We start from the raw sequence: 23810 nt of genomic DNA on the forward strand, positions 1-23810 counted from the left end.
TCTTTTCAATTTCAATCTGTTGTGTTTATTCCACTAGTATTGTGTTACTTGCCCGTGCAAAATTTTGACTTTTTAATTCAACTTCTTGAAGACTCACAAACATTCTGCCATTTAATAACAACACTGAAGCTTAATTATATTTGAGGTGTCCATCCGTGGAGGTGTACAAATTGGCGTCGATTAAAACGATTGTTGTCGGGTCTTGGCTGAGGTCGTTGTTCTACCCTGAGACATTCTAGCTAGTCTATTTATTAAGTGCTGCGTCTGCACAAGAGGTTTTGCCGATTCTGTTTATGGAGCAAAATGATTTATTTCTTTGCTCCCTCTACAATTACAAACCAAGATTCCACGTTTTCCCCCCATATACCATACCCTGTTGAAATAGTGTTTTTCTATGGCAAAACTACCACTTGAGAAAAAAAATAACTGCTTTTACGGGCCAGGCGGGTCTCAAGTCCTGGACGAATGCACTGACAATGTTTTCAGCTTGGAACAACATGTTTATTCTTTTATTTACTCACAAAGTGTTTGTGCAGAGCAGTGTCGGTTTACCTGCTGGCACAAAAAGACACATCAGTGTTGTTAATGAAATTTTATCCTCCCACTCAGCCAGAACAGCAAAAGTGGAGTGCCATGGGAAACTTTAATACTTTAAAGCCCTTTCCATTTGAAAATGACAAGTTGGACTAAAACAAGCAAAGAAATGAAGACATATATCAAGAACTTAAGTCCGCAGTGTGACTGCAAAATCCCAAGTAATCTCCAACATATCCATTAGACTCTAAGAAAATTAGAAGCTGACTACTCGGCTGGAAAATGCTGTGTGATGTGTCTGCAAGTGTGAATGATGATAAAAAACAAAAAAGCAATTTTGAATTGCTCATTGGAATGAATCTACAGATGAAACAAAACAAAATACACTGCTTAAAAAAAGTGCACCATGTTTTTCTCTTCAATGCTATTGTAAATTGTCTGAATGTTTCTCATTTTTTTCATAGCTGTAACCTTGGTGTCACACACACCACTTTCCCTTTCATGCACCGACAAGTTACGAGGTCATGGTCGCTGTAAATATGATTGATACTACAGTACGCACATGGTACACATAAAGCGAGTCGCTTAGCAAGGGAATCATGGAGCCCATAATGGTCGTGGCTATAAATTCAGCCAAACACACACGTGAACTGGCCAAGATGGCCAGTATAAGAGACAAAAGTCTAAAAATCATCAGAGGGCAATGTTCTTGGGAGTGCTTTTATTGCTCCCTAATGGTAAAATATGTTTCGCATTGACACACCCAATGTGATCACCGACTAGTGAAATTCCATGAAAATGAATTAAAAGTTTCAAATAACATCACTCCTGGAACGATTTCTCAAATTAGATATGCTGATTTTGTCAACAGAGCACAACAAAGACTCGAGGTTGCTGTCAGGATTCTTTATCCGATACAAAATGAAGTGAACAACTTGCTAGTAAATGTTGACAAGATGATATTAGCAGGATTGCAAAATGTCAAAAAAAATTCATTGAGTAGTATAACTCTGGTTATAAAATGTTTTTGGTGGTTTTTCTTTTGCTACATTTATTCCAAGTGAGACCGCGGCGGTGTTTAAGTATTTGTCCAGTTTTATTAGAACTGGAAATTGTTCAGGGCCGATGAGGCTTTCTCTGCTGGCCTCAGCACTAACAGGAGCACTGACCTACATTTACAAGCTAAAGTCTAATATTTGTTCTATGAAATGATATTCAGGGCCAGTATCATACTGTCATGCAGACATAAGCGAGATAGTTTCTCTCAACTTCTGTCAGTGATTTGGTAATCTGCAGTTGTAATAGTAATTCTTCGTAAAGGATAAAAACTATATTCTTATGAATGTTATTTTATTTTCTGTCTACATGTTTTGCTGCACCGTTTGTGTTCAAATATCCATTTGAAGTGTTTTATCACGACCATTCAGATGCTAGCCTATCTATATTGTTTGCCACGATGTTAGCATTAAGCCAGCAGTCTTTAAAAGAAAATGTTATGTGAATGTTTTAAATACGTCTCGTTATTTAGCTTGAAAGTAAGCTTCAACTGGGAATCAAATAAACATTTTGAATGTTTGTTGAAAATGCTAAATTGCTGCTTGATTTGAAACTCATGTTGTTAAATTGATTTTTTTTATGTATAGTATTGACGGTGTCTATAATTGCAACGTGAGTGAGAGGTTGATTAAGAGGTTGATTAAGGCCCAGGTTCTAAATGCAGCACTGGAACTGGGCAATGTTTCTTCATTAAAAGCATAGAGTAGCACTGTAGGCTTTTTTTGATGGAGAGCATGCACCCAGCGCTTATTAGGTCATGCTTTCCGCGAGCACCTTGGCAGGATTAATGTTGTTCACGCGGCATAGAAATAAAGCGCAGCATAGCGAGGTAATCATGGAGCCTACTGTGCTCGTAGCGATAAATCCAGTTGAACTACAGAGGACGAGGAAGTCACAACTCAAGCCCAGAAATTCTCCAGGGTTTCCATAATAGTATTCAGACCAAAGCTGTTGTTTGGCCCCATAGAACGTCGGGTCTGCTTTTGTACTTTAAGGTTGTCGAGTCCAGCTGTAAAAGCTAATTTATATCAGAGCTAAGCTTGAAAACAATGTCAGCTTGCATGAAAAGCGTCGCAGCAGCAGTTTTGTCAGACCAGGTCAACACCACTAAGAATTTTCTGAGTGGAAAGGGTCTCCTCACTCGTCTCCTGACTGGCGTCTGTTTACTTTATTTTAAAGTGCCTGCTCTTTCCCCAAATATTTTATTTTCACCATTTCCCAGACACTTTTGTGAAGCAAGCCATCTGGCAGCTTCAGGTAAGAAAAACACTTGGTATTTTTTTTTCTTCACACCAATAAAGCACAAATCATAAACTGCGGTTCTGTACATTTTCACATCATAATGTTAGCACAGCAGCTCTGTGGGGGGAAAAAGCTGAGCTGAGTAAAAGAGAAGTGAGATTCACTTTCTGTATGTTGTAAGGACCCAAGGACAAAGAAAGGTCAGTTGCAGCATGCGGAGGAGTGATTTATTCAATGGTGTAAAAATCGATCATGTGCAGTTGAGATGTTTAAATCATCTGCTTTTTGTAAACTCTGCAATAGAAGCCGCATCAAATTTGCGCACTGCTTGTTTTTAACTGTGTGTGTTTCATCATTCAGCTCAAATGAAAGCGCAGTTTGAGGTACAAAAATAAGAGCGTTGAATCACGACAGGGGAGAGACAACACAAATGTGCACATCGAGTGCCCTGAATTAAAAGGAAATCAAATAATTCGCTATAAGTGGCCCTAATTAAGGTCAGCTGTGACCACTCCCACAGCGGCGCACCCTGCCCTCTTCATGCTCATCTGTGAAATTCAATAAGTAGTTCTTAATCGGAATATGAATTGGCATTGTAGTGTAAATCCAGCCAACAACTCACAGCTTGGATAGTAAGCATACTGTGCGCTAAAATATTGTGTATTCCATCCAAATCAAATCTTTGTTGACATGTACCAAGTATTAGGTCACCACTGTGAGTCAGCGGCATTACTCCCACATAGCCCGCAGCCTTTCAGCCCTTCGCCTCCCACAGATCGAAACGGTGAGGAAAACCCTTTGCCGCCGGCTCAAAGCTATTTGTCCAACTACACAGTAAACACACACACGCATAATATTAGACATGAGTCATTAGTAATATATCCGTTTCTGGCTACTCCCTGTGTGGAAAAGCCTATTCTTTATTTAGATGACACTAACGATAGTTGTCAAAAAACTAATTCATCCATACATTTTCTGTAGTGCTTAACCTCATTTGGGGTAAATTGAGGCCTATCGCAGCCTTTGGGCGAGGTATTCGCACGTTTGACAATTAAAAGCTATTCCCGATGTTTGCTAACGAATTCACTCAAAGAGTGGCTAAATCAGCTTAGAATACAAATTGAAGTGAAATCCCAAAATGTTTTCATTTCTGCTCATTTCCTGCTCATTTTTTTAATTTAAAAACCCACTTCCTGTGAGTCTTTCTTTGTGCCTGAGGTTTACACACCTCATCACCCAACTCAATGATTTTCACCTGACTAGGGTCAGATCAGGACTTCCTGTTGCAGTACTCGACAGCATTTTGTTTGTCTCCCACCCGCCTTGTTTATTGACCATGGAAAGTATTGGGCTTGGATTTTTTTGGTTTTTTTGGATCTTGGACTACTAATATTTCCAATAAATATCTGATTACTGGCTTTGGACCTGGCTTGGAAGCTGGATTTGGATATGGATTGTAGACTACTAGTGTCACGAACGGATGGAAATGGCGACCAAGTGCAGCTTGGACCAGGGTTTATTGGCGGAACTCAAAATACAGACTCGGTAAACTGACATGACTTAACAAAACAACTTGACTTCCCAACCAAAACATACTTGAAACCAACAGGAACCAAAAGGACATGAAGACAACAAAACAACAATGATCCGACGAGGGGTGAGGGGCAGACAGGACTTATATACACGACAGGTAACAAGAGGCAGGTGGGAATAATCAAACTGATCATGGGCACACAGGAGGGGAGGGGCGAGCACACAGACAGAAAACAAGACAACCGACACATAGTGGAACGGCTGGGGACAAGACGTGACAACTAGTACCCCAACCTGGTGCAAGATACTCTCCTCCAAGTGTCTCCTGCAGTCCACCTTCATTATCTGGTCATTGCATCGGACTCACCTGTGCTGTTTTCATCTCAGCCATTGAGGCCATTAAAAGTAAGTAGTCACTGTGATGCCTTAAGTGTGTTTGATTTTTTAATTTTTTTTTTTTTTGGAGCACAACTTTTACCAATCTATTTCCATTCATCTCCTTCCGCTTATCAGGTCGTGGGGGCAGCAGCTTTAGGAGGGACTCCCAGACTTCCCTCTCTCCAGCCACTTCATCCAGCTCATCCCAGGGGATCCCAAGGTGTTCCCAGGCCAGCGCGTCCTGGGTCGTCCCCGGGGTCTCCTACCGGTGGGACATGCCCAAAACACCCCCCCAGGGAGGCGTCCAGGAAGCATCCTGATGAGATGCCCGAGCCACCTCATCTGGCTCCTCTCAACGTGGAGGAGTAGCGACTCTACTCCGAGTCTCTCCCGGATGACCGAGCTTCTCACCCTATCTCTAAGGGAGAGCCCGGACACCCTGCGGAGAAAACTCATTTCGCCGCTTGTGTCCAGGATCTTGTCCTCTCGGTCACAACCCATAACTCGTGACCATAGGTGAGGGTAGGAGCGTAAATCGACCGGTAAATTGAGAGCTTTGCTTTTTGGCTCAGCTCTCTCTTTATCCCGACAAACCGGTACAGAGTCCGCATTATTGCCGACGCTGCACCAATCCGCCTGTCGATCTCGCGCTCCATCCTCCCCTCACTCGTGAACAAGACCCTAAGATACTTGAACTCCTCTACTTGGGGCAGGATCTAATCCCTGATACGGAGAGGGCATTCCACCCTTTTCCGACCGAGGACCATGGACTCGAATTTGGAGGTGCTGACCCTCATCCCGCCCGCTTCTCACTCGGCTGCGAATCGCTCCAATGAGAGCTGGAGATCACCGCCTGAAGAAGCCAACAGCACCACATCGTCTGCAAAAAGCAGAGATGCGATGCTGAGGTCCCCAAACCGGACCCCCTCAACGCCTTGGCTGCGACTAGAAATTCTGTCCATAAAAATTATGAACAGAATCGGTGACAAAGGGCAGCCTTGGCAGAGTCCAACCCTCACTGGGAACAAACTCTGGCATCGGTGATACAGGGACCGAACTGCCCTTATCAGTTGGCTCGGCACCCCGTACTCCCGAAGCACCCTCCACAGAACCTCCCGAGGGACATGGTCGAACGCCTTTTCCAAGTCCACAAAACACATGTGGACTGGTTGGGCGAACTCCCATGCACCCTCGAGGATCCTGCCGAGGTTGTAGAGCTGGCACACTGTTCCACGGCCAGGACGAAAGCCACACTGCTCCTCCTGAATCCGAGGTTCGATCTTCCGATGGACCCTCCTCTCCAGCACCCCTGAATAGACCTTACCAGGAAGGCTGAGGAGTGTATTTCCGCTGTAACTGGAACAGACCCCCTGCTCCCCCTTCTTAAAGAGGGGAACAACCTCCCCAGTCTGCCAATCCAGAGGCACTGTCCCCGATGTCCACGCAATGTGGTAGAGGCGTGTCAGCCATGACAGCCCTACAACATCCAGAGCCTTTAAGAATTACCGGTGGATCTCGTCCACCCCCGGGGCCTTGCCGCTGAGGAGTTTTTTAACTCAGTGACTTCGACCCCAGAGATTGGAGCGTCCGCCTCAGAGTCTCCAGGCCCTGCTTCTACAATGGAAGGCATGTAGGTGGAATTGAGGAGGTCTTTGAAGTATTCTCCCCACCGACTCACGACATCCCGAGTCGAGGTCAGCAGCACGCCATCCCCACTGTAAACAGTGTTGACGTTGCACTGCTTCCCCCTCCTGAGATGCCGGATGGTGGACCAGAATTTCCTTGAAGTCGTCCGGAAGTCATTCTCCATGGCCTCGCCAAACTCCTCCCACGCCCGGGTTTTTTTCTCAGCAACCGCCGAAGCCGCGTTCCGCTTGGCCATCCGGTACCTGTCAGCTGCCACCGGAGTCCCGCAGGCCAAAACGGCCCGATAGGACTCCTTCTTCAGCTTGATGGCATCCCTTCCCGCCGGTGTCCACCAGCGGGTTCGGGGATTGCCACCACGATAGGCACCAACGACCTTACGGCCACAGCTCCGGTCGGCCGCCTCAACAATGGAGGCGCGGAACATGGTCCACTCAGACTCAATGTCCCCCGCCTCCCCCAAGATGTGGGAAAAGCTCTGCCGGAGGTGGGAGTTGAAGCTCTTCCTGACAGGGGATTCTGCCAGACGATCCCAGCAGACCCTCACAGAGCGTTTGGGTCTGCCAGGTCGAACCGGCATCTTCCCCCACCATCGGAGCCAACCCACCACCAGGTGGTGATCAGTTGACAGTTCCGCCCCTCTCTTCGCCGGAGTGTCCAAAAGTCGATCATCGAACTGCTGCCTAGGGTGTCCTGGTGCCAAGTGCACACATGGACACCCTTATGTTTGAACATGGTGTTCATTATAGAAAATCCGTGTCGAGCACAGAAGTCCAATAATAGAACACTGCTCGGGTTCAGATCGGGGGGGCCGTTCCTCCCAATCACGCCCTTCCAGGTCTCACTGTCATTGCCTACGTGAGCATTGAAGTCACCCAGTAGAACAATGGAGTCCCCAGAAGGAGCGCTCTCCAGCACTTCCTCCAGGGACCCCAAGAAGGGTGGGTACTCTGAGCTGCTGTTTAGTGCATAGACACAAACAACAGTCAGGACCCGCCCTCCCCAATCGAAGGCGGAGGGAGGCTACCCTCTCGTTCACCGGGGTGAACCCCAATGTGCAGGCGCCCAGCTGGGGGGCAATAAGTATAACCACACCTGCTCGACGCCTCTCACCGTGGGCAACTCCAGAGTGGAAGAGAGTCCAGCCCCTCTCGAGAGGGCTAGGACCGGAACCCAAACTGTGCGTGGAGGCAAGTCCGACTATGTCTAGTCGGAACTTTTCTGCCTCGCACACCAGTTCGGGCTCCTTTCCAGCCAGAAAGGTGACATTCCATGTCCCAAGATCCAGTTTCTGCAGCCAGAGATCGGACCGCCAAGGTTCCTGCCTTTGGCCGCCGCCCAGCTCACAATGCACCTGACCCCTTTGGCCCCTCCCACAGGTGGTGAGCCCATGGAAAGGGGGGGACCCACGTTTCCTTTTCGGGCTGTGCCCAGCCGGGCCCCATGGGCAAAGGCCCGGCCACCAGACGCTCGCCTTCGAGCCCCACCTCCAGGCCTGGCTACCGATCTTTACTGATTTGAAAAAGCAATGACTCTCTATAGTCCAAATGGCACAATAGTTGGCAAATCTGTAACTTTCGGAAAGCAACAGAAAATAAACGCTTTTTAAATCGGTCAAAGAATTTCTCACAGTTCATGCAGTTTCAAATTCAAAGCTATGACAAGCTCAAGACTCATTAGCCAAAAAGCTCCTCTCTTCTCTCCTGAACTTTTATTTTTCAAGCTTATTGCTTTTGAACTACAGCTTTACTGTTTCTGCTGCTCACTGTTTTCAGGGCCAAAGAAAATAAACCTCGCAGACAAAACTATTTGGTGAAAGACTCCAGTTAACGGAGAGTTGTTGTCACTCCCTCGCTTTTACAACCTGTGTCTTTACTCACGGTGACTAAAGGGCAAAAAAACATGGCTGTGTTCCATGACGTAATTGAACACATGTGGACCAATGACTCGGCCTACTGACACGCTGACATGAAACATTCTCACTTTCCGCTTCCCTCCCGTGAAGTTCAAACGCTGTTCAAATCCAGTATCTAAAAGTTCATCAGCTGCACCATGTCAAATAATTGTCTGTTTGGCCTTTATTTCCTGGCTGTGTCTTTTTTTTTTTTACATCCATTTCCTGTTTTGAGTCTTTCAATCCAGACTTTTTTTCCTTGATAGCTTCGTCAAAGAAAAGCTTTGGCGTTCTTCTTTCTAACCCAGCCACCCTCTTGCATTCTGACCTATTTATTTGTTATTGTCACGCACGGAAATAAGAGAAGCTGAAGTTTCTGTACTGTCTGGCTCCTCAGTTATGAGGGAGAAAATCTCAAAGTCGAGAGTTGGAGTTTGGCAGTAAGAAAAATATGTTTGACATTATGGAGGCTGGAGTCTACGAAACAAAAGAGTATATTTTGTATATTTTCTTTTTCTTTTTGTCAGGAGTAAGCTGTGTCTTGAATGTTAATTTCCCTGTGGGTGGTTGCTTTTAATGTGTTCTTTTTTCTGATTTCTGCTCTCGTGCTTTAGCTTCTGTCAGCAGTGCCGACATGTGATTGTTTAGATCAGCAAAATGTCGACATACTGTAACTTGTGCCACATCCATCTGTTTTCATTAGGCAAGCCAGCGTCTTGTCATGTGTGACTTGATTTTACGTGACCATTTCTCATTTAAAATGACGGCCGAGCCATGACGTTAGATTAATGCATGGCTTTAATTCCATAAGTATAAAAGGATCAATCCTGTGCATGTTTAGTTTTTTTCTTTGACTTCTGGCTCCATTGACTGCGTTCAATTAATTTAGCTAGCTAAAGGCCTTTTCATCCATCCCCTCCCCGGTCACTTTGGGTGTGCCACAGGGCTCCATCATGGGGCCCCTGTTTTTATTATACACTTGACACTCCATCCATCCATCCATCTTCTTCCGCTTATCCGGGGTCGGGTCGCGGGGGCAGCAGCTTTAGGAGGGACTCCCAGACTTCCCTCTCCCCAGCCACTTCATCCAGCTCATCCCGGGGGATCCCAAGGCGTTCCCAGGCCAGCTGAGAGACATAGTCTCTCCAGCGCGTCCTGGGTCGTCCCCGGGGTCTCCTACCGGTGGGACATGCCCGGAACACCTCCCCAGGGAGGCGTCCAGGAGGCATCCTGATAAGATGCCCGAGCCACCTCATCTGGCTCCTCTCAACGTGGAGGAGTAGCGACTCTACTCCGAGTCTCTCCCGGATGACCGAGCTTCTCACCCTATCTCTAAGGGAGAGCCCGGACATCCTGCGGAGAAAACTCATTTCGGCCGCTTGTATCCGAGATCTCGTTCTTTCGGTCACGACCCATAGCTCGTGACCATAGGTGAGGGTAGGAGCGTAAATCGACCGGTAAATTGAGAGCTTTGCCTTTTGGCTCAGCTCTCTCTTCACCACAACGGACCGGTACAGGGTCCGCATTACTGCCGACGCTGCACCGATCCGCCTGTCGATCTCACGCTCCATCCTCCCCTCACTCGTGAACAAGACTCCAAGATACTTGAACTCCTCCACTTGGGGCAGGATCTCATCCCCGATCCGGAGAGGGCATTCCACCCTTTTCCGATCGAGGACCATGGACTCGGATTTGGAGGTGCTGACCCTCATCCCGACCGCTTCACACTCGGCTGCGAATCGTTCCAGCGAGAGCTGGAGATCACGGCCTGAAGAAGCCAACAGCACCACGTCATCTGCAAAAAGCAGAGACGCGATGCTGAGGTCCCCAAACCGGACCCCCTCAACGCCTCGGCTGCGCCTAGAAATTCTGTCCATAAAAATTATGAACAGAATCGGTGACAAAGGGCAGCCTTGGCGGAGTCCAACCCTCACTGGGAACGAATCCGTCTTACTGCCGGAAATGCGGACCAGACTCTGGCATCGGTGATACAGGGACCGAACCGCCCTTATCAGTTGGCTCGGCACCCCGTACTCCCGAAGCACCCTCCACAGAACCTCCCGAGGGACACGGTCGAACGCCTTCTCCAAGTCCACAAAACACATGTGGACTGGTTGGGCGAACTCCCATGCACCCTCGAGGATCCTGCCGAGGGTGTAGAGCTGGTCCACTGTTCCACGGCCAGGACGAAAGCCACACTGCTCCTCCTGAATCCGAGGTTCGACCTCCCGACGGACCCTCCTCTCCAACACCCCTGAATAGACCTTACCAGGGAGGCTGAGGAGTGTGATTCCCCTGTAATTGGAACACACCCTCCGGTCCCCCTTCTTAAAGAGGGGGACCACCACCCCAGTCTGCCAATCCAGAGGCACTGTCCCCGATGTCCACGCAACGTTGTAGAGGCGTGTCAGCCATGACAGCCCCACAACATCCAGAGCCTTTAAGAACTCCGGGCGGATCTCATCCACCCCCGGGGCCTTGCCACCGAGGAGTTTTTTGACTACCTCAGTGACTTCGACCCCAGAGATTGGAGAATCCGCCTCAGAGTCTCCAGGCCCTGCTTCCTCAATGGAAGGCGTGTAGGTGGAATTGAGGAGGTCTTCGAAGTATTCTCCCCACCGACTCACGACGTCCCGAGTCGAGGTCAGCAGCACGCCATCCCCACTGTAAACAGTGTTGACGTTGCACTGCTTCCCCCTCCTGAGACGCCGGATGGTGGACCAGAATTTCCTCGAAGCCGTCCGAAAGTCATTCTCCATGGCCTCACCGAACTCCTCCCACGCCCGGGTTTTTGCCTCAGCAACCGCCGAAGCCGCGTTCCGCTTAGCCATCCGGTACCTGTCAGCTGCCTCCGGAGTCCCGCAGGCCAAAACGGCCCGATAGGACTCCTTCTTCAGCTTGACGGCATCCCTTACCGCCGGTGTCCACCAGCGGGTTCGAGGATTGCCGCCACGACAGGCACCAACGACCTTACGGCCACAGCTCCGGTCGGCCGCCTCAACAATGGAGGCGCGGAACATGGTCCACTCAGACTCAATGTCCCCCGCCTCCCCCGGGACGTGGGAAAAGCTCTACCGGAGGTGGGAGTTGAAGCTCTTCCTGACAGGAGATTCTGCCAGACGTTCCCAGCAGACCCTCACAGAGCGTTTGGGTCTGCCAGGTCGGACCGGCATCTTCCCCCACCATCGGAGCCAACCCACCACCAGGTGGTGATCAGTTGACAGCTCCGCCCCTCTCTTCACCCGAGTGTCCAAAACATGCGGCCGCAAATCCGATGACACGACTACAAAGTCGATCATCGAACTGCGGCCTAGGGTGTCCTGGTGCCAAGTGCACACATGGACACCCTTATGTTTGAACATGGTGTTCATTATTGAAAATCCGTGTCGAGCACAGAAGTCCAACAATAGAACACCGCTCGGGTTCAGATCAGGGGGGCCGTTCCTCCCAATCACGCCCTTCCAGGTCTCACTGTCATTGCCCACGTGGGCATTGAAGTCACCCAGTAGAACGATAGAGTCCCCAGAAGGAGCGCTCTCCAGCACTTCCTCCAGGGACCCCAAGAAGGGTGGGTACTCTGAGCTGCTGTTTGGTGCATAGACACAAACAACAGTCAGGACCCGTCCCCCCACCCGAAGGCGGAGGGAGGCTACCCTCTCGTTCACCGGGGTGAACCCCAATGTGCAGGCGCCCAGCCGGGGGGCAATAAGTATACCCACACCTGCTCGACGCCTCTCACCGTGGGCAACTCCAGAGTGGAAGAGAGTCCAGCCCCTCTCGAGAGGGCTTGTACCGGAACCCAAACTGTGTGTGGAGGCTAGTCCGACTATATCTAGTCGGAATCTTTCTGCCTCGCACACCAGCTCGGGCTCCTTTCCAGCCAGAGAGGTGACATTCCATGTCCCAAGAGCCAGCTTCTGCAGCCGGGGATCAGACCGCCAAGGTCCCTGCCTTTGGCTGCCGCCCAGCTCACATTGCACCCGACCCCTTCGGCCCCTCCCACAGGTGGTGAGCCCATGGGAAGGGGGACCCACGTTTCCATTTCGGGCTATGCCCGGCCGGACCCCATGGGCGAAGGCCCGGCCACCAGACGCTCGCCTTCGAGCCCCGCCTCCAGGCCTGGCTCCAGAGGGGGGCCCCGGTGACCCGCGTCCGGGCGAGGGAAAACAAAGTCCATTTATGGTTTTCCTCATAAGGGGCTTGGGTGAGCCGTGCTTTGTCTGACCCCTCACCTAGGACCCGTTTGCCATGGGTGACCCTACCAGGGGCATGAAGCCCCCGACAACATGGCTCCTAGGATCATAGGGGCACGCAAACCCCTCCACCACGATAAGGTGACGACTCGCGGAGGGGACACTTGACACTGTTTTTCTAAATTCAGCAAGCATAACAGATTAACTCTGTTTGCTCTCTTTGTTTGCTTGCTTTTTCTGTGAGTTCAAGATAAGAACATTAGAGAAGGCATACCTCTTCATAGTTTCCAGGATCAGCGTTGGAATCTGCTCTGGCCTTCATTTGTAAAGTTTGCATGTGCTCCCTGGGGTTTTGTGGGTTGTCTCCAGGAACTTTGACTTCCTCCCACATTCCAAAAACCTAAAAATTAGGTTCAGTGAATATTCTAAACTTTGTGTGACTGAAGTGTCATTGGTTGGCAGTCAGTATGTAAAAGAGAATCTTGAAAAAAATTGTAGAAAGACTAATCTTTGCATTATATCACCATATTTTGTTACCGAAGTGTTTAAAATATCTATACATGTAAGCTTTCACTTAAGCAGTGCTTCTTATTTCAATTTCCGTTGCGGTATTATTTCCTATGGGAGAACTGGTTATAAATCCAAACAACAAGCGTGTCGGACCTTTCCGGTTCAACAGTCAAATGCTGCACGCTAGACTGATAGTAGCAGCACAACGCCAACAATGTGGACGGCTTTGTGTTTACAGCTGACCATATGTTTCCACTTGCTGTTGACGTATATAGAGACCACCCTGTGATGATGTAATTATCCAGGCCAGGATATGCAGCAGATTGGATCGTAACCTCAGGGTGTGTCTCTGAAATGATCACGTGACGAATCACTGGGGTACTACTTTTACTTATATTGCAGGCCCGTGGCGGTGATCCACTATAATTAAAGCCATTCTCAACACTATTCAAATACTGCTCCTGTGTGAATGCAACCCATGGAGATTTTTTTTCTGAATGTGTTGATCCCAAATGACTGTCTGGAGAGTGAAACTAATATATTTCAAGCCCTACTTTTCTCCACCGCAATTTAGACATTAAGTCATAAAGTTATGTGACACAGGAGGGGGGGGGGGGGATTGGAAATGATTCTGACTAATGGTTTTTTTTAGGCCCACTCAGTAAATAGGTATGCATTTAGTCAAGTTGAAAATAAATGAAAGTCATTTTTCAGCACATATTGTGAATGCAGATTGTCAACATGCTTCTGGTGTTTTAATCACTGTGGTTCTTGCACTGATGGAGCACAACGTTGGTGGATAATTACAGTATAAATATAATTTAGAAATGATGTCTTACCACAAACATCTTGAGTCAAACAATTTATTCAACAGGATGCGTACAAAATATACTGTATGAAGATTATTGTATTAGTGAATAAAGACTACTTATAGTCATTTTTTTAAACTTTAATTAAATTTAACTTCACGTTTGAGTTTATTGTTCATAGCTTCTTTAAAGACTTTAATCAATTAATCTAATTATATAAACATCTATGAATAACATTCTGTATTGAGGAAGTGGTTATAGTATTGTGTGTGGTGTGAGTGAGTAGCAGCTTTGTGTGGTCGGCATGATGACCAGGGCCCACGAGGGGCCCCAGCTCAATTTTAGCATGCTGGGGGGGGGGCGCAGGGGGAGGCTGTGTAACATGACCCTGGATGAAAACCGTGCGCCTGATCCCACTCTTAGCACACATGCTGGGTTGTGGAGAGGAGGCGCACGATGAATCTTCTGGTGCTCATCGTGCTCACATGTCTGCCCCTCGGCTCGGCGGTCTACAGCGGCCCCCTGCAAGCCGAGATCTCCAACGGTACTTTCCATCACTTCTATGTCCCGGACGGCGACTACGAGGACACATTAGACCCGGAAAAATGCCAGATGGTCTTCAGATTCTCTGACGGCTCCCCGTGCTCCATGGCGGAGGAGGAGAGTGACGCGCTGGTGCGGGAGGATTTGATCCTCACCCGGCTTCAGACAGAGGACTCTGCGCGACTTCTGGAGAGCATCGGCCGTGCCGTTGCCAACGACCTGGATGGGGAGGACACCTATGGCCGCTTCCTCTTGAGGGAGATATCCCAGATCTCTGAGGCTTTCGCCAGTGTGGACAAGTCTCTGGAGGAACTAGAAGTGAAGTTCAAGCAGAGCCAAGAAAGCGAGCTTAAAGAGGAGCAACAACTGAGTGGCTTTGTGCTCAAGCAAGTGGGGGACGTCAGAGATAGCCTGAGGGACACAAAATACATCTCGCTGGGACTGAAGGACAAACAGGAGCTGCTATCTCTGATCATCCGCAGCCACGGGAGTAGACTGAGTCGCCTTAAAACACAATATCTCAATCCGGGATCGTAGTCCATTCACATTATCATGGAATTGTAAAGTTTTTGAGGATGTGTCATTAAAGGGGACCAACACACGAATCGGAACATTTCCTCTGAGTGAGTCAAGAGGCCGGCTAAGAAAATGTGAACATTACTTGGATTGAGCTATGTGAACCAATCATGTGTGTGTGTGTGTGTGTGTTGATTTCCACAATGTTGTAAAGGCCCAGGGGCTTTAAAAAAATATATGTTTTTATAATGACAAAGCTTTATCATGTTACAATTAAAATAGCATACAAATTGCTGACTTTTAATATGTACATATTTCTTTACTGCTAGTAAAGTACTATCTAGTTAATTTGGATATAAACACTATTCCATTGTTCTTTTTTTGTATGAACCCGACAAACCTATAAAAATTTATTTTGTGTTATTTCCTCAGTGTCCCTTCAAGTGGCCCTTCTTAATTGGCGTCTGGGTCCTGTCGTTCCCTTCCAACTCCATCTGGAAGCATTTTACTTTGACCATAAAATGTTTATCCAAAAGCCACTACGCTTTGGAGTCAATTTGTAACAATTTGGGTTTTGTTTAAAATATTGGTATTTTTGTGCATTGTGTTAAGAATTAAATACATGGGAAATAATTCCAAATGTATCTCGTGTATTCTATATTGACACATATCTTAAGTTCAAAGTTCAAACATTGCCACTATACTCCTGCATTCAAACAGGGTCATCACATGTCTGCTAATGACTTGTAATTGGTCATATATCTTCTATCTGTATGTTCTTGTCTGCGACAAGCGCATAGCAATAAATGTGCCAGAGATGATGCCTGTGCTTGTTTTTGGGGTCTAGATGTGCTGCCAGCCAACAGGCTCAACTGGGTGTGATTTCCTCCGTCTGGTTTCCCTCACACTCCAGCTTCTCCTGTGGGACCCCTGTTTCAAAACCGCTCTGTTTAGCACACCAATGTAGGAAAGGGGCGCTGTCCAAAGAAGCAGGAGCTCAGCATGCACAGAAACCTTATATGTCCACAAGGTTGTGGAAATTTCAAGGGAGCAGCCGACGTGTCTGTTTTGACGAGATTAAAGGGGGGAAAATCCGCTGTGTATGTTAAACCTATAGAGGCTCACAAAAGCACCCGGCAAGACGTTTATTTTGGGGGTTGGGGGATCATTAATTCTTCCAACAGACGCATACATTTTTGTGGCATGGTTGTGATGGTTTGGAGCGAGAAGGCCTGCTGTTAGAAGAATGCCTTCTCCTCACTGACATTGAAAGCACAAACAAAGGCAGGTCAGTAGATTTGACAGCCTCTCAGACGCATACACAACACTGAGTGTAGTGTAGTGTAGTGTAGTGTAGTGTAGTGTAGTGTAGTGTAGTGTAGTGTAGTGTAGTGTAGTGTAGTGTAGTGTAGTGTAGTGTAGTGTAGTGGCGGTGGCGGTGGCGGTGGCGGTGGTGGGAGTGGGAGCGGGAGAGTAGAGTAGAGTAGAGTAGAGTAGAGTAGAGTAGAGTAGAGTAGAGTAGAGTAGAGTAGAGTAGAGTAGAGTAGAGTAGAGTAGAGTAGAGTAGAGTAGAGTAGAGTAGAGTAGAGTAGAGTAGAGTAGAGTAGAGTAGAGTAGAGTAGAGTAGAGGTTAGCCATTAGCCAGCTGCACAGCTGCAGTTAGTAAGCTCATTGGACTTTTATATGCCGGGAGCCAATAAAGTTAGTAGCTTAAACTAGCGAGGTGCAAATGAAGTAATTAGACAACAGGCAGAACTTGTGACGTGATAATGATCTGTCTGATGTTTAATTGCATCTCAGGAGATTTTTGTTTCACGATTGTGGTATTATTGAGTAATGATAGACAAAACACAATTTGGCTAGCTTTCATCCATTCATTTAGAGTATTTTCTGTTGTCGTAAATGTTATTCAGTTGTACACTCCCCAAATCCCTGAGCCTGTTTGAGTCCACTTGTGATTTAGCCATTTGAGCTTTTGTGCCTTGTTCTTGCGCTGTTTTGAATTTACTGCTACAAACAAGAATATTTGCTGCCAACAGTTTTACCGTAATCGCAAAACAACACACAATAGATCATTCTAACGTATCATTCTATTGGAATCTCATTACAACATTAATAGTTTCAATATACACGGGGAGTCTGTTTGGGGGTTACAGCTGCAAATAATCACATAAAGAGTTTACATTTATTTTAAGCAACAGTTTTAAAGAAGAGCTGCGAAACCTCGGGAAATTAGTAGAGTCAGCATTGGGATTTAATGTCACTTAAGTTTTAACCTCTGCTAAACATTGCGGGCAAGTTTTGTAAGCTGCATGTGCCACGTCAGTTTCATACAAATAAGTATAGATGTGTCCCGTCGACTCATTGTTTGGCATGAGTTGCTTGGCTCTATGTTTTGAAACTGACAATTACTATTAAAACAACTGAAGAGAAGCAAAAGTACATTGCTTCACCGAGTGAGCTGATTTACACCACTTTCTTTTGTGTTAGGAATGTAGAGGACCTTTCTTCTTAAAGGAAAGAAATGCCTTCATTGATCGTTAATGCCATTTCTAAGTCATTGTGTTTAGTCACAAAAGGCACAAAACAAATAAAGGACAATTTTGCTTCTCAGGGTCGCAGTGGAATACACTCACTGGAAAGCCACAATAATAAACAAACATATTGTCAGAGAATGTTAGACGATATTGAAAGTTAGCGTTAATTTTTTTACGGAAAACATTCAGATAGATTGCGCTGATGTGTGTGACAGTCATTATGTGCTCCACACGGAATGTTTTGCATGGCTGTTTTATTTTTGAAAAATATCCCCTTGGGGTAGACAACCTCAAGAACAACAAAAACACTTGCGTTGAACACAGTTTGGACTTAATGTGCCATATTTTTTTTCCCCCTTGAATAAACACAAACGCATCTGCATACATACGGCTCAAAAGGTACACGTACATAACTTGTGCTGAATGATACATAATGATACACGGTTGCCCTTTTAAATGTGACAGTACACATCCATATGTTTTCATATTTAATACAGTTTCCAGGTTGTGCTATTATTCTCTTTAGTCAGATGGTGGAGAGGGGGTGTTAACAAATGTGCTGAACTATAAGTACTGTCCTCTTGGAGAGCAAGCAAAAACACTGATCAGTTCAGTCATGAGGAGGATCATCTCCAGTCAAATATTCACCCTCCCCTCACGTTCTTGTGCTTTCTTTGTGTCACTCCGCACGCTGCTGAATTCCCGCAAAATGTCCCGAATGCAGATCACCACATTGTCCGTCTCGGGTTAGCCCATCACACGCAGCCGTTCTCCTGACGCGGCTTGTGGGTCACGGGGGTGTGTGGCGGGTAGAGGGAGGGGGCGAGTGTGCACAGGAACCCAGCCAGCAGAGTCAGTCCAAGTCCGCCCCATGCGCAGAACATGGACCAGCCGTAGCCGTGGCTGATGTCCTCTGGTATTCCAAACAGGTAGCGAGGATAACGAGACAGTTCAAAGTTGATTCCCGCCACACACGTGCAGAGAGAGATAATACAGCATGTTCCTGTCAGAAGGAAGTGAAACACGTGATGGATGTTAAAAGATTTTCTACTGTAAAATGGAGAGGAATGCATGAGCTTATTTTGTGTGTTAGCTACTGTTAGGTTGTGAACATCAGGGATTTTTCGCTGGTGAGTGCCTAACATCAACAAACGTGAAGATCAGAGAGCTGTGTATGGAAGAAAAGTAAACTTAAAGCTGAGAGAAGAGGGAAAATCAACCAAGTGCTATTGCACAAACATTGGGCTCAGTAAATGACATTTTGGAATGTCGTAAAAAAGCAACTACAGTTTAGCATTCTGTAGCCAAGTTTGAGATGAACCTCTACCAAAGTAATGGAAAGGCCAAAGTATGGCGAAAGAAAGGACCTGCACAAGCTCATCTGTGAAGCATGATGAAGACAATGTTAAAGTTTGAGCTTACATGATTGCTTCTGAAACGGGTTCTCTCGTCTTTACTGATGATGAAAGTCATGATGGGCACAGCAGCATCAATTCCGACAATCAAATGTCTAATATACAAGAAATACCAAAATATAGACCTTGCCGTTCCAATACATTTGGAGGGAGGGCTTTTTGTTTAGCTTGTTTGAACGTTTAAGCCATTCTGGTTTCATTACATGGTGCTATTTTGTTACAATTGTGAAAGCTATTATAAACTCTTATTCAATACATTATTGTTGCTATTGTTGTTGCTGTTGTTGTTATACAATCATAATTGTTATTATCATAATTCTATTATTATTGTTGTTATCATTATTATTTATTATTATTATTATTATTAGTAGTAGTAGTAGTAGTAGTAGTAGTAGTAGTAGTAGTAGTAGTAGTAGTAGTAGTAGTATTTATAAAAGAAAATATAGGACTAAAACTGATCTTTTTTTTTCTAGCGCTTGAATCCCTTTGAGGTTACTGCCCTCATGAGGTGATTTGGCGTATTGCGCTTACCTCCCATGAGGAAGAGCAGTCCAGCAACATACTGCATGAGGTCATGTGCCTTCCAACAGCCCAGCACGCCAATGGTCCAGCCAAACAGGATGATAGATATGGCCATGCCGATGAAACTCACAGTCATCCTCTGGAGATCTGCAAAGGAAGAAGTTTGAGCAGCGCGATTTGCTATCGTTGTTATTGTTGTTGGAGGTTTCATTTCCAGTAGGCAAAAACAAAAGACTCACGTAGTGCATGCCACTCATCCTGCCTGATCGTCTTGGTCAGGTTGATGGGCACGTTTCTGGGCAATGCCGATGAAGAGTAGTAGTATTTTATTGGAGTGCAACGTGCAACCAATCCTGTGGAACCAAATGGCACATAAAAAAGGGGGAGGGAGGGTCACGTAAAGCATCCTGGCAGGATAAGAAGATGCCCCCGTACCCCGCCCCCCAACAACCTTTCATCATCCACCAAATGCATCCATCCATCCACCCACCCACCCACCCACACCAAGATGGAGAATCGTATTGTCAAACACGCCTGTTACTATGTTGATATTTTTAATGTGGACCTGCAATTTCGATTGGATTACGCGAGATGTTTAAACATATTTCACACGTACGCACACAAATACGACTACTGCAGCAAACCTTTAAAGATTAAATCTTCCGTCTCTAGGTCAAATCCCATCCGGTGACACTTCCTCCACAGTCCAGTGACGGTGGAGTTGAAATGCCGATTGCACAACGACTCCATGGCGGAGGCTTGAGGCGTAAGGTGCCGCCGAGCCCGCAGCCTCGGCATTCCTGCCTCCGACTCGGCGCTCGCCTTGGGCAGCATGCGCAGCGGGAGGTTGTTGTTGGAGATATAGATGTAGCCCGGGTCGGTTCTCTTGTTGGAGTAATTCTTGCAGCGCTCTCTGTGCCTCCTGGCGTCTGTCTCGTACCAATTGTCAGTGCCGATGGCCACCGCGATCAGGCCGAGGGCGCACAAGGCTAGAACGAGACCCGCCGCCGTTAAAGTCCTCATCGCCGCCATGTTCCTTCCATGCGGGTCCCGTGTTGCGAAATCCCCTCCGCGAGACAGGGGGACCCCCTCAGGGAGTCATGGTCAGGTTGCCAGGGAGCATCGCCGCAGTAAGGATGGAGATGCTGAGGCCTGGATGCGATGTTTTGGTTGTCTGCTTCTGCCTGTCAGCTCTCTCTAGCCCGGATGCTGACAGGATTGGTCCCCCAAAAAACACAACACCGCTAGATGGCGACAACAACAAGATGTTGATACTGTCATAAACAAGACGGCAGAAGCTTACTGTAATGATCATGTTTCCTTTTTTGAGCCAAAGTTAAGGCACCTATCAATTGTCACAAAAAATACTGTCTACAGGAAAATGATCTCGGTGTATAATTGAGACACAAATGCAGGCAATTCCCCTATTTAGAAAATTGTAATTGGAATGGGAAGTAGATTCATGATTCATTCTTGAGGGGCCACCCATCCATACATCCATTCTGTTAAGGGTCATGAGGAAGCAAGGTCTGTGCATGTTATTGAAATGATGAATGGAAGCTAGTGTCAAAGGGGAACATACAAGCTCAATACAGGAAGACACGACTCGAATCAAATCTGGCATAAAGAGTGACTGGTTGAGGCTGGAGCTCTTAAAGACATTTCTCTCCATCACCCAGTTCCAGTTTACGTATTTTAGACTGTAATGGGTCTTCATTCAACTGAGCTCCTAAATGGCCGGAGTAAAGCAAAAGCAGTACTGAGCAAACACGTAAACAGATACATTTCAAAATGGCATTTTACCGAGTTTCATTTTCATGTCGAAAACTTCCTCAACCCAAACCATTATTCCAAACTAAAAGAGGAACTAAGCTAATTCCAAACTTCGCTTTTGGTTTCAGTGTCCGCCATTAAGCAGATACTAAATCCCATATAACAATACATGTTGTTGGTATTGATAGTCAAGTATATAATACATTATATACTCAAATATGAATCACTGATGAATATGTAGTATGTTCAAAAATGTGACATAATTAGCTGGCAGGGAAGTAGAGATGTAAAATAATCAGACAATTGGCTGTTGGGACTGTGACCATTTGAGGTCACTCTCAGTTCCCGTTTGTCTGTTCAAGTCACTCGATGTGTCAAATTGTCACTCAGGCAGGAGAAGACAACGTTACCATTTATGATCTGCTTCAAAATTCTAATACTACACCATGGAAGGCTTTGTCATACCACCTGTAAGTGCTAATTTTTTTGTCACTTTCAGCCCACGCACACACAGAAAACAGTTATTTCAGCTTTTAATTACCGTTGTAGCACATAATGACTTTCTCTTGTGTTTTTGTACATACGATTTGTGAATCTTACTTTATATATTATATATCACTTATATATCAATTAAACGTTCGGGTCTTTGTAGGATTTGAAGGGACAACTACAGTCAACTTTGCATTGTTGCGCAATATATTTTTGTGTTTATTTACTTTCCATGTCTTCAAAATGGCCATTACTCATTTCATACAAAAAGCACAGTGCACAGTACGTAACGTGTAGTGTAAGGTCACCGAATAGTAACACAAGTCCGGTCATTATAGTTTTATTGCATTTTGTTGCTTTGAATTTTTGAGTATCTTGCCTAACTAATCAAACACATTTTTTTCACAATTGTATACTTCTTCTCACCAAAGGCCTCTGAGGAAATTATTCCAAATGAGCCAGAGAGTTATCGAGCACCAACAGAGTTGTACCCTTACCTCACTAACGTGGGGGATGTTTTTGAAGGTAAGACGACGATTTGATACCAACACTTCATGGCTCTGAGTCACACAACATGTGCTGATTTTCAGACTACAGATGGAGCTACCACCCGGAGCATGTCCAGCCTGCGGACCTTGACCATTTTCCGGCGAGTCATTTAACAGAGCTGCAGTGTGTTCCTCCTCAACAAATTCAACCTTTTCGATATAACACTGATGGTCATCGTCACCTGGAACCGCCTCTCACGGTGCTGCCACAAGTGAGGTCTTTTATAAATGTCCTTACACTCTACACACAATTGTCCCTTCTTTTTCTTTTTTATCCACGATTATAATGGTACAGAATTTATCTAAAATGTATTATTTATTGCACAATATCCAATGTTGTCTATTCTAAGGGGAAATACATGGCGTGCAAAAATTGCTGATTGAGTGAATGAAATATATTCCAAGAATGTTGTGCCAGCCAAACAAACTGTTTCTCGTTACAAGTTGACATTTGAGTCAAAGAAAAGCACCAATGAGATGTCACCCATTTACATCCTCTTTTTGCATGACTCAACAAACTCACAACTGCCGACAATATATTTTTATGTTTTGTTTTCAAGATCTCAAATTACACATCATCACTGTACTATCAGTACCAAAGTCCAGTGCCGTCCGTCCAGTACTATTCAGAAGAGGAAAAGAGAGGTGTCAGCCCCCCACTTGAGGTATCGGATGGTGAGGACGCATCTGAATACCATAACCTGCCCTCCATCAAGAAAGACACAAGTGAGTACCAACTCAAAAATGTTCCTGTTTTCTGGGTTTTGACACGTGATGTTGACAATGCGAACCCATGGGCATTTTAATTTACGTCAATATCAGTCGCCACTAGGGAGCAGTGCTGCCTCCTTTGATGGATGAAAACAGTCGGATTACAATGCTTAATTTTTATTCTAAAAATGCAATACTAATCAGAAACGGGTTTTAAAATATTAAACGACAACAACAACGACAAATCCTTAATGAGTGTCATATTTTTCAAATCTAGACGCCAAGAGGAAAATCCGTTTATACCAGTTTCTCTTGGACTTGCTGAGAAGCGGCGACATGAGTGATTCTATCTGGTGGGTGGACCAGGAAAAGGGGATCTTCCAATTCTCCACTAAACACAAAGAAGCCTTGGCCAGTCACTGGGGATTCCAAAAAGGAAATCGCAAACAAATGACCTACCAAAAAATGGCTCGTGCTCTGAGGAACTATGGTAAAACTGGCGAGATTCAAAAGGTCAAAAAGAAGCTGACTTACCAGTTCAGTGAAGAAGTTCTGAGGAACTGCTATTCACAACACTGTCACTAATAACGATTGTTCGTTTTGTTTTATACATAAATTTGGTATTGTGGCCTTGCAAGTGCATTATTATTTATTTGCTTCCTGTGAGATAGTTGCTGGTTCTCAAATTTCTCATTTGATCATCTTTTCAGTCCAAGAGAAATATAGGTATTATTGTAAATACATTGATAACTTTTTATTGCCCTAATCAATAATGTAATAACATTTGTCATACAAGGGGTCATATGGTGGGTTAGGGTTACTTACAAATGTTTTAATCCATCCATCCATCCATCCATCCATCCATCCATCCATCCATCCATCCATCCATCCATCCATCCATTTTCTGAACCGCTTAGTCCCCACGGGGGTCGCGGGCGTGCTGGAGCCTATCCCAAGCGTCAA

The 23810-nt window shown here is 46.0% G+C and overlaps 3 protein-coding genes across 3 annotated transcripts; 2 read left to right on the forward strand and 1 right to left on the reverse strand.

Moving 5' to 3' along the window:
- Positions 1 to 14191: 14191 nt before the first annotated feature.
- fibina (fin bud initiation factor a) lies at positions 14192 to 15485 on the forward strand. The gene has a single exon (XM_088379005.1). It carries the CDS (start codon positions 14250 to 14252, stop codon positions 14871 to 14873), a length of 624 nt encoding a protein of 207 aa, XP_088235131.1. The 5' UTR covers positions 14192 to 14249; the 3' UTR covers positions 14874 to 15485.
- A 2141-nt stretch (positions 15486 to 17626) lies between these two features.
- Positions 17627 to 20570, reverse strand: tmem276a (transmembrane protein 276a). The gene is made up of 4 exons (XM_088379726.1): positions 19971 to 20570; positions 19566 to 19679; positions 19336 to 19473; positions 17627 to 18392 (listed from the first exon to the last, which is right to left on the reverse strand). The coding sequence occupies exons 1-4, from the start codon at positions 20356 to 20358 to the stop codon at positions 18145 to 18147; spliced, it is 888 nt and encodes a 295-aa protein (XP_088235852.1). The 5' UTR covers positions 20359 to 20570; the 3' UTR covers positions 17627 to 18144.
- Positions 20571 to 21418: 848 nt separating this feature from the next.
- Positions 21419 to 23484, forward strand: spi1a (Spi-1 proto-oncogene a). The gene is made up of 5 exons (XM_088379355.1): positions 21419 to 21569; positions 22020 to 22113; positions 22179 to 22348; positions 22697 to 22862; positions 23125 to 23484. The coding sequence occupies exons 1-5, from the start codon at positions 21546 to 21548 to the stop codon at positions 23430 to 23432; spliced, it is 762 nt and encodes a 253-aa protein (XP_088235481.1). The 5' UTR covers positions 21419 to 21545; the 3' UTR covers positions 23433 to 23484.
- Positions 23485 to 23810: the final 326 nt, after the last annotated feature.

This window comes from Syngnathus floridae, chromosome 6 (genome assembly GCF_059516105.1).
Source record: "Syngnathus floridae isolate MCC-2025c chromosome 6, RoL_Sflo_1.0, whole genome shotgun sequence".
Taxonomy (NCBI): domain Eukaryota; kingdom Metazoa; phylum Chordata; class Actinopteri; order Syngnathiformes; family Syngnathidae; genus Syngnathus; species Syngnathus floridae.

What these genes read in the sequence shown, in the direction of transcription:
- fibina (XM_088379005.1), top strand. Translation starts at nt 14,250, where the DNA reads ATGAATCTTCTGGTGCTCATCGTGCTCACATGTCTGCCCCTCGGCTCG.
- tmem276a (XM_088379726.1), bottom strand. Translation starts at nt 20,358, where the DNA reads ATGGCGGCGATGAGGACTTTAACGGCGGCGGGTCTCGTTCTAGCCTTG. An exon ending in GGAAGATTTAATCTTTAAAG is followed by an intron (nt 19,680 to 19,970) that starts GTTTGCTGCAGT and finishes TTGGTTCCACAG; the next exon opens with GATTGGTTGCACGTTGCACT. An exon ending in ACTGCTCTTCCTCATGGGAG is followed by an intron (nt 18,393 to 19,335) that starts GTAAGCGCAATA and finishes TCCTTCTGACAG; the next exon opens with GAACATGCTGTATTATCTCT.
- spi1a (XM_088379355.1), top strand. Translation starts at nt 21,546, where the DNA reads ATGGAAGGCTTTGTCATACCACCT. An exon ending in CGTGGGGGATGTTTTTGAAG is followed by an intron (nt 22,114 to 22,178) that starts GTAAGACGACGA and finishes GCTGATTTTCAG; the next exon opens with ACTACAGATGGAGCTACCAC. An exon ending in CTCTCACGGTGCTGCCACAA is followed by an intron (nt 22,349 to 22,696) that starts GTGAGGTCTTTT and finishes TTTGTTTTCAAG; the next exon opens with ATCTCAAATTACACATCATC.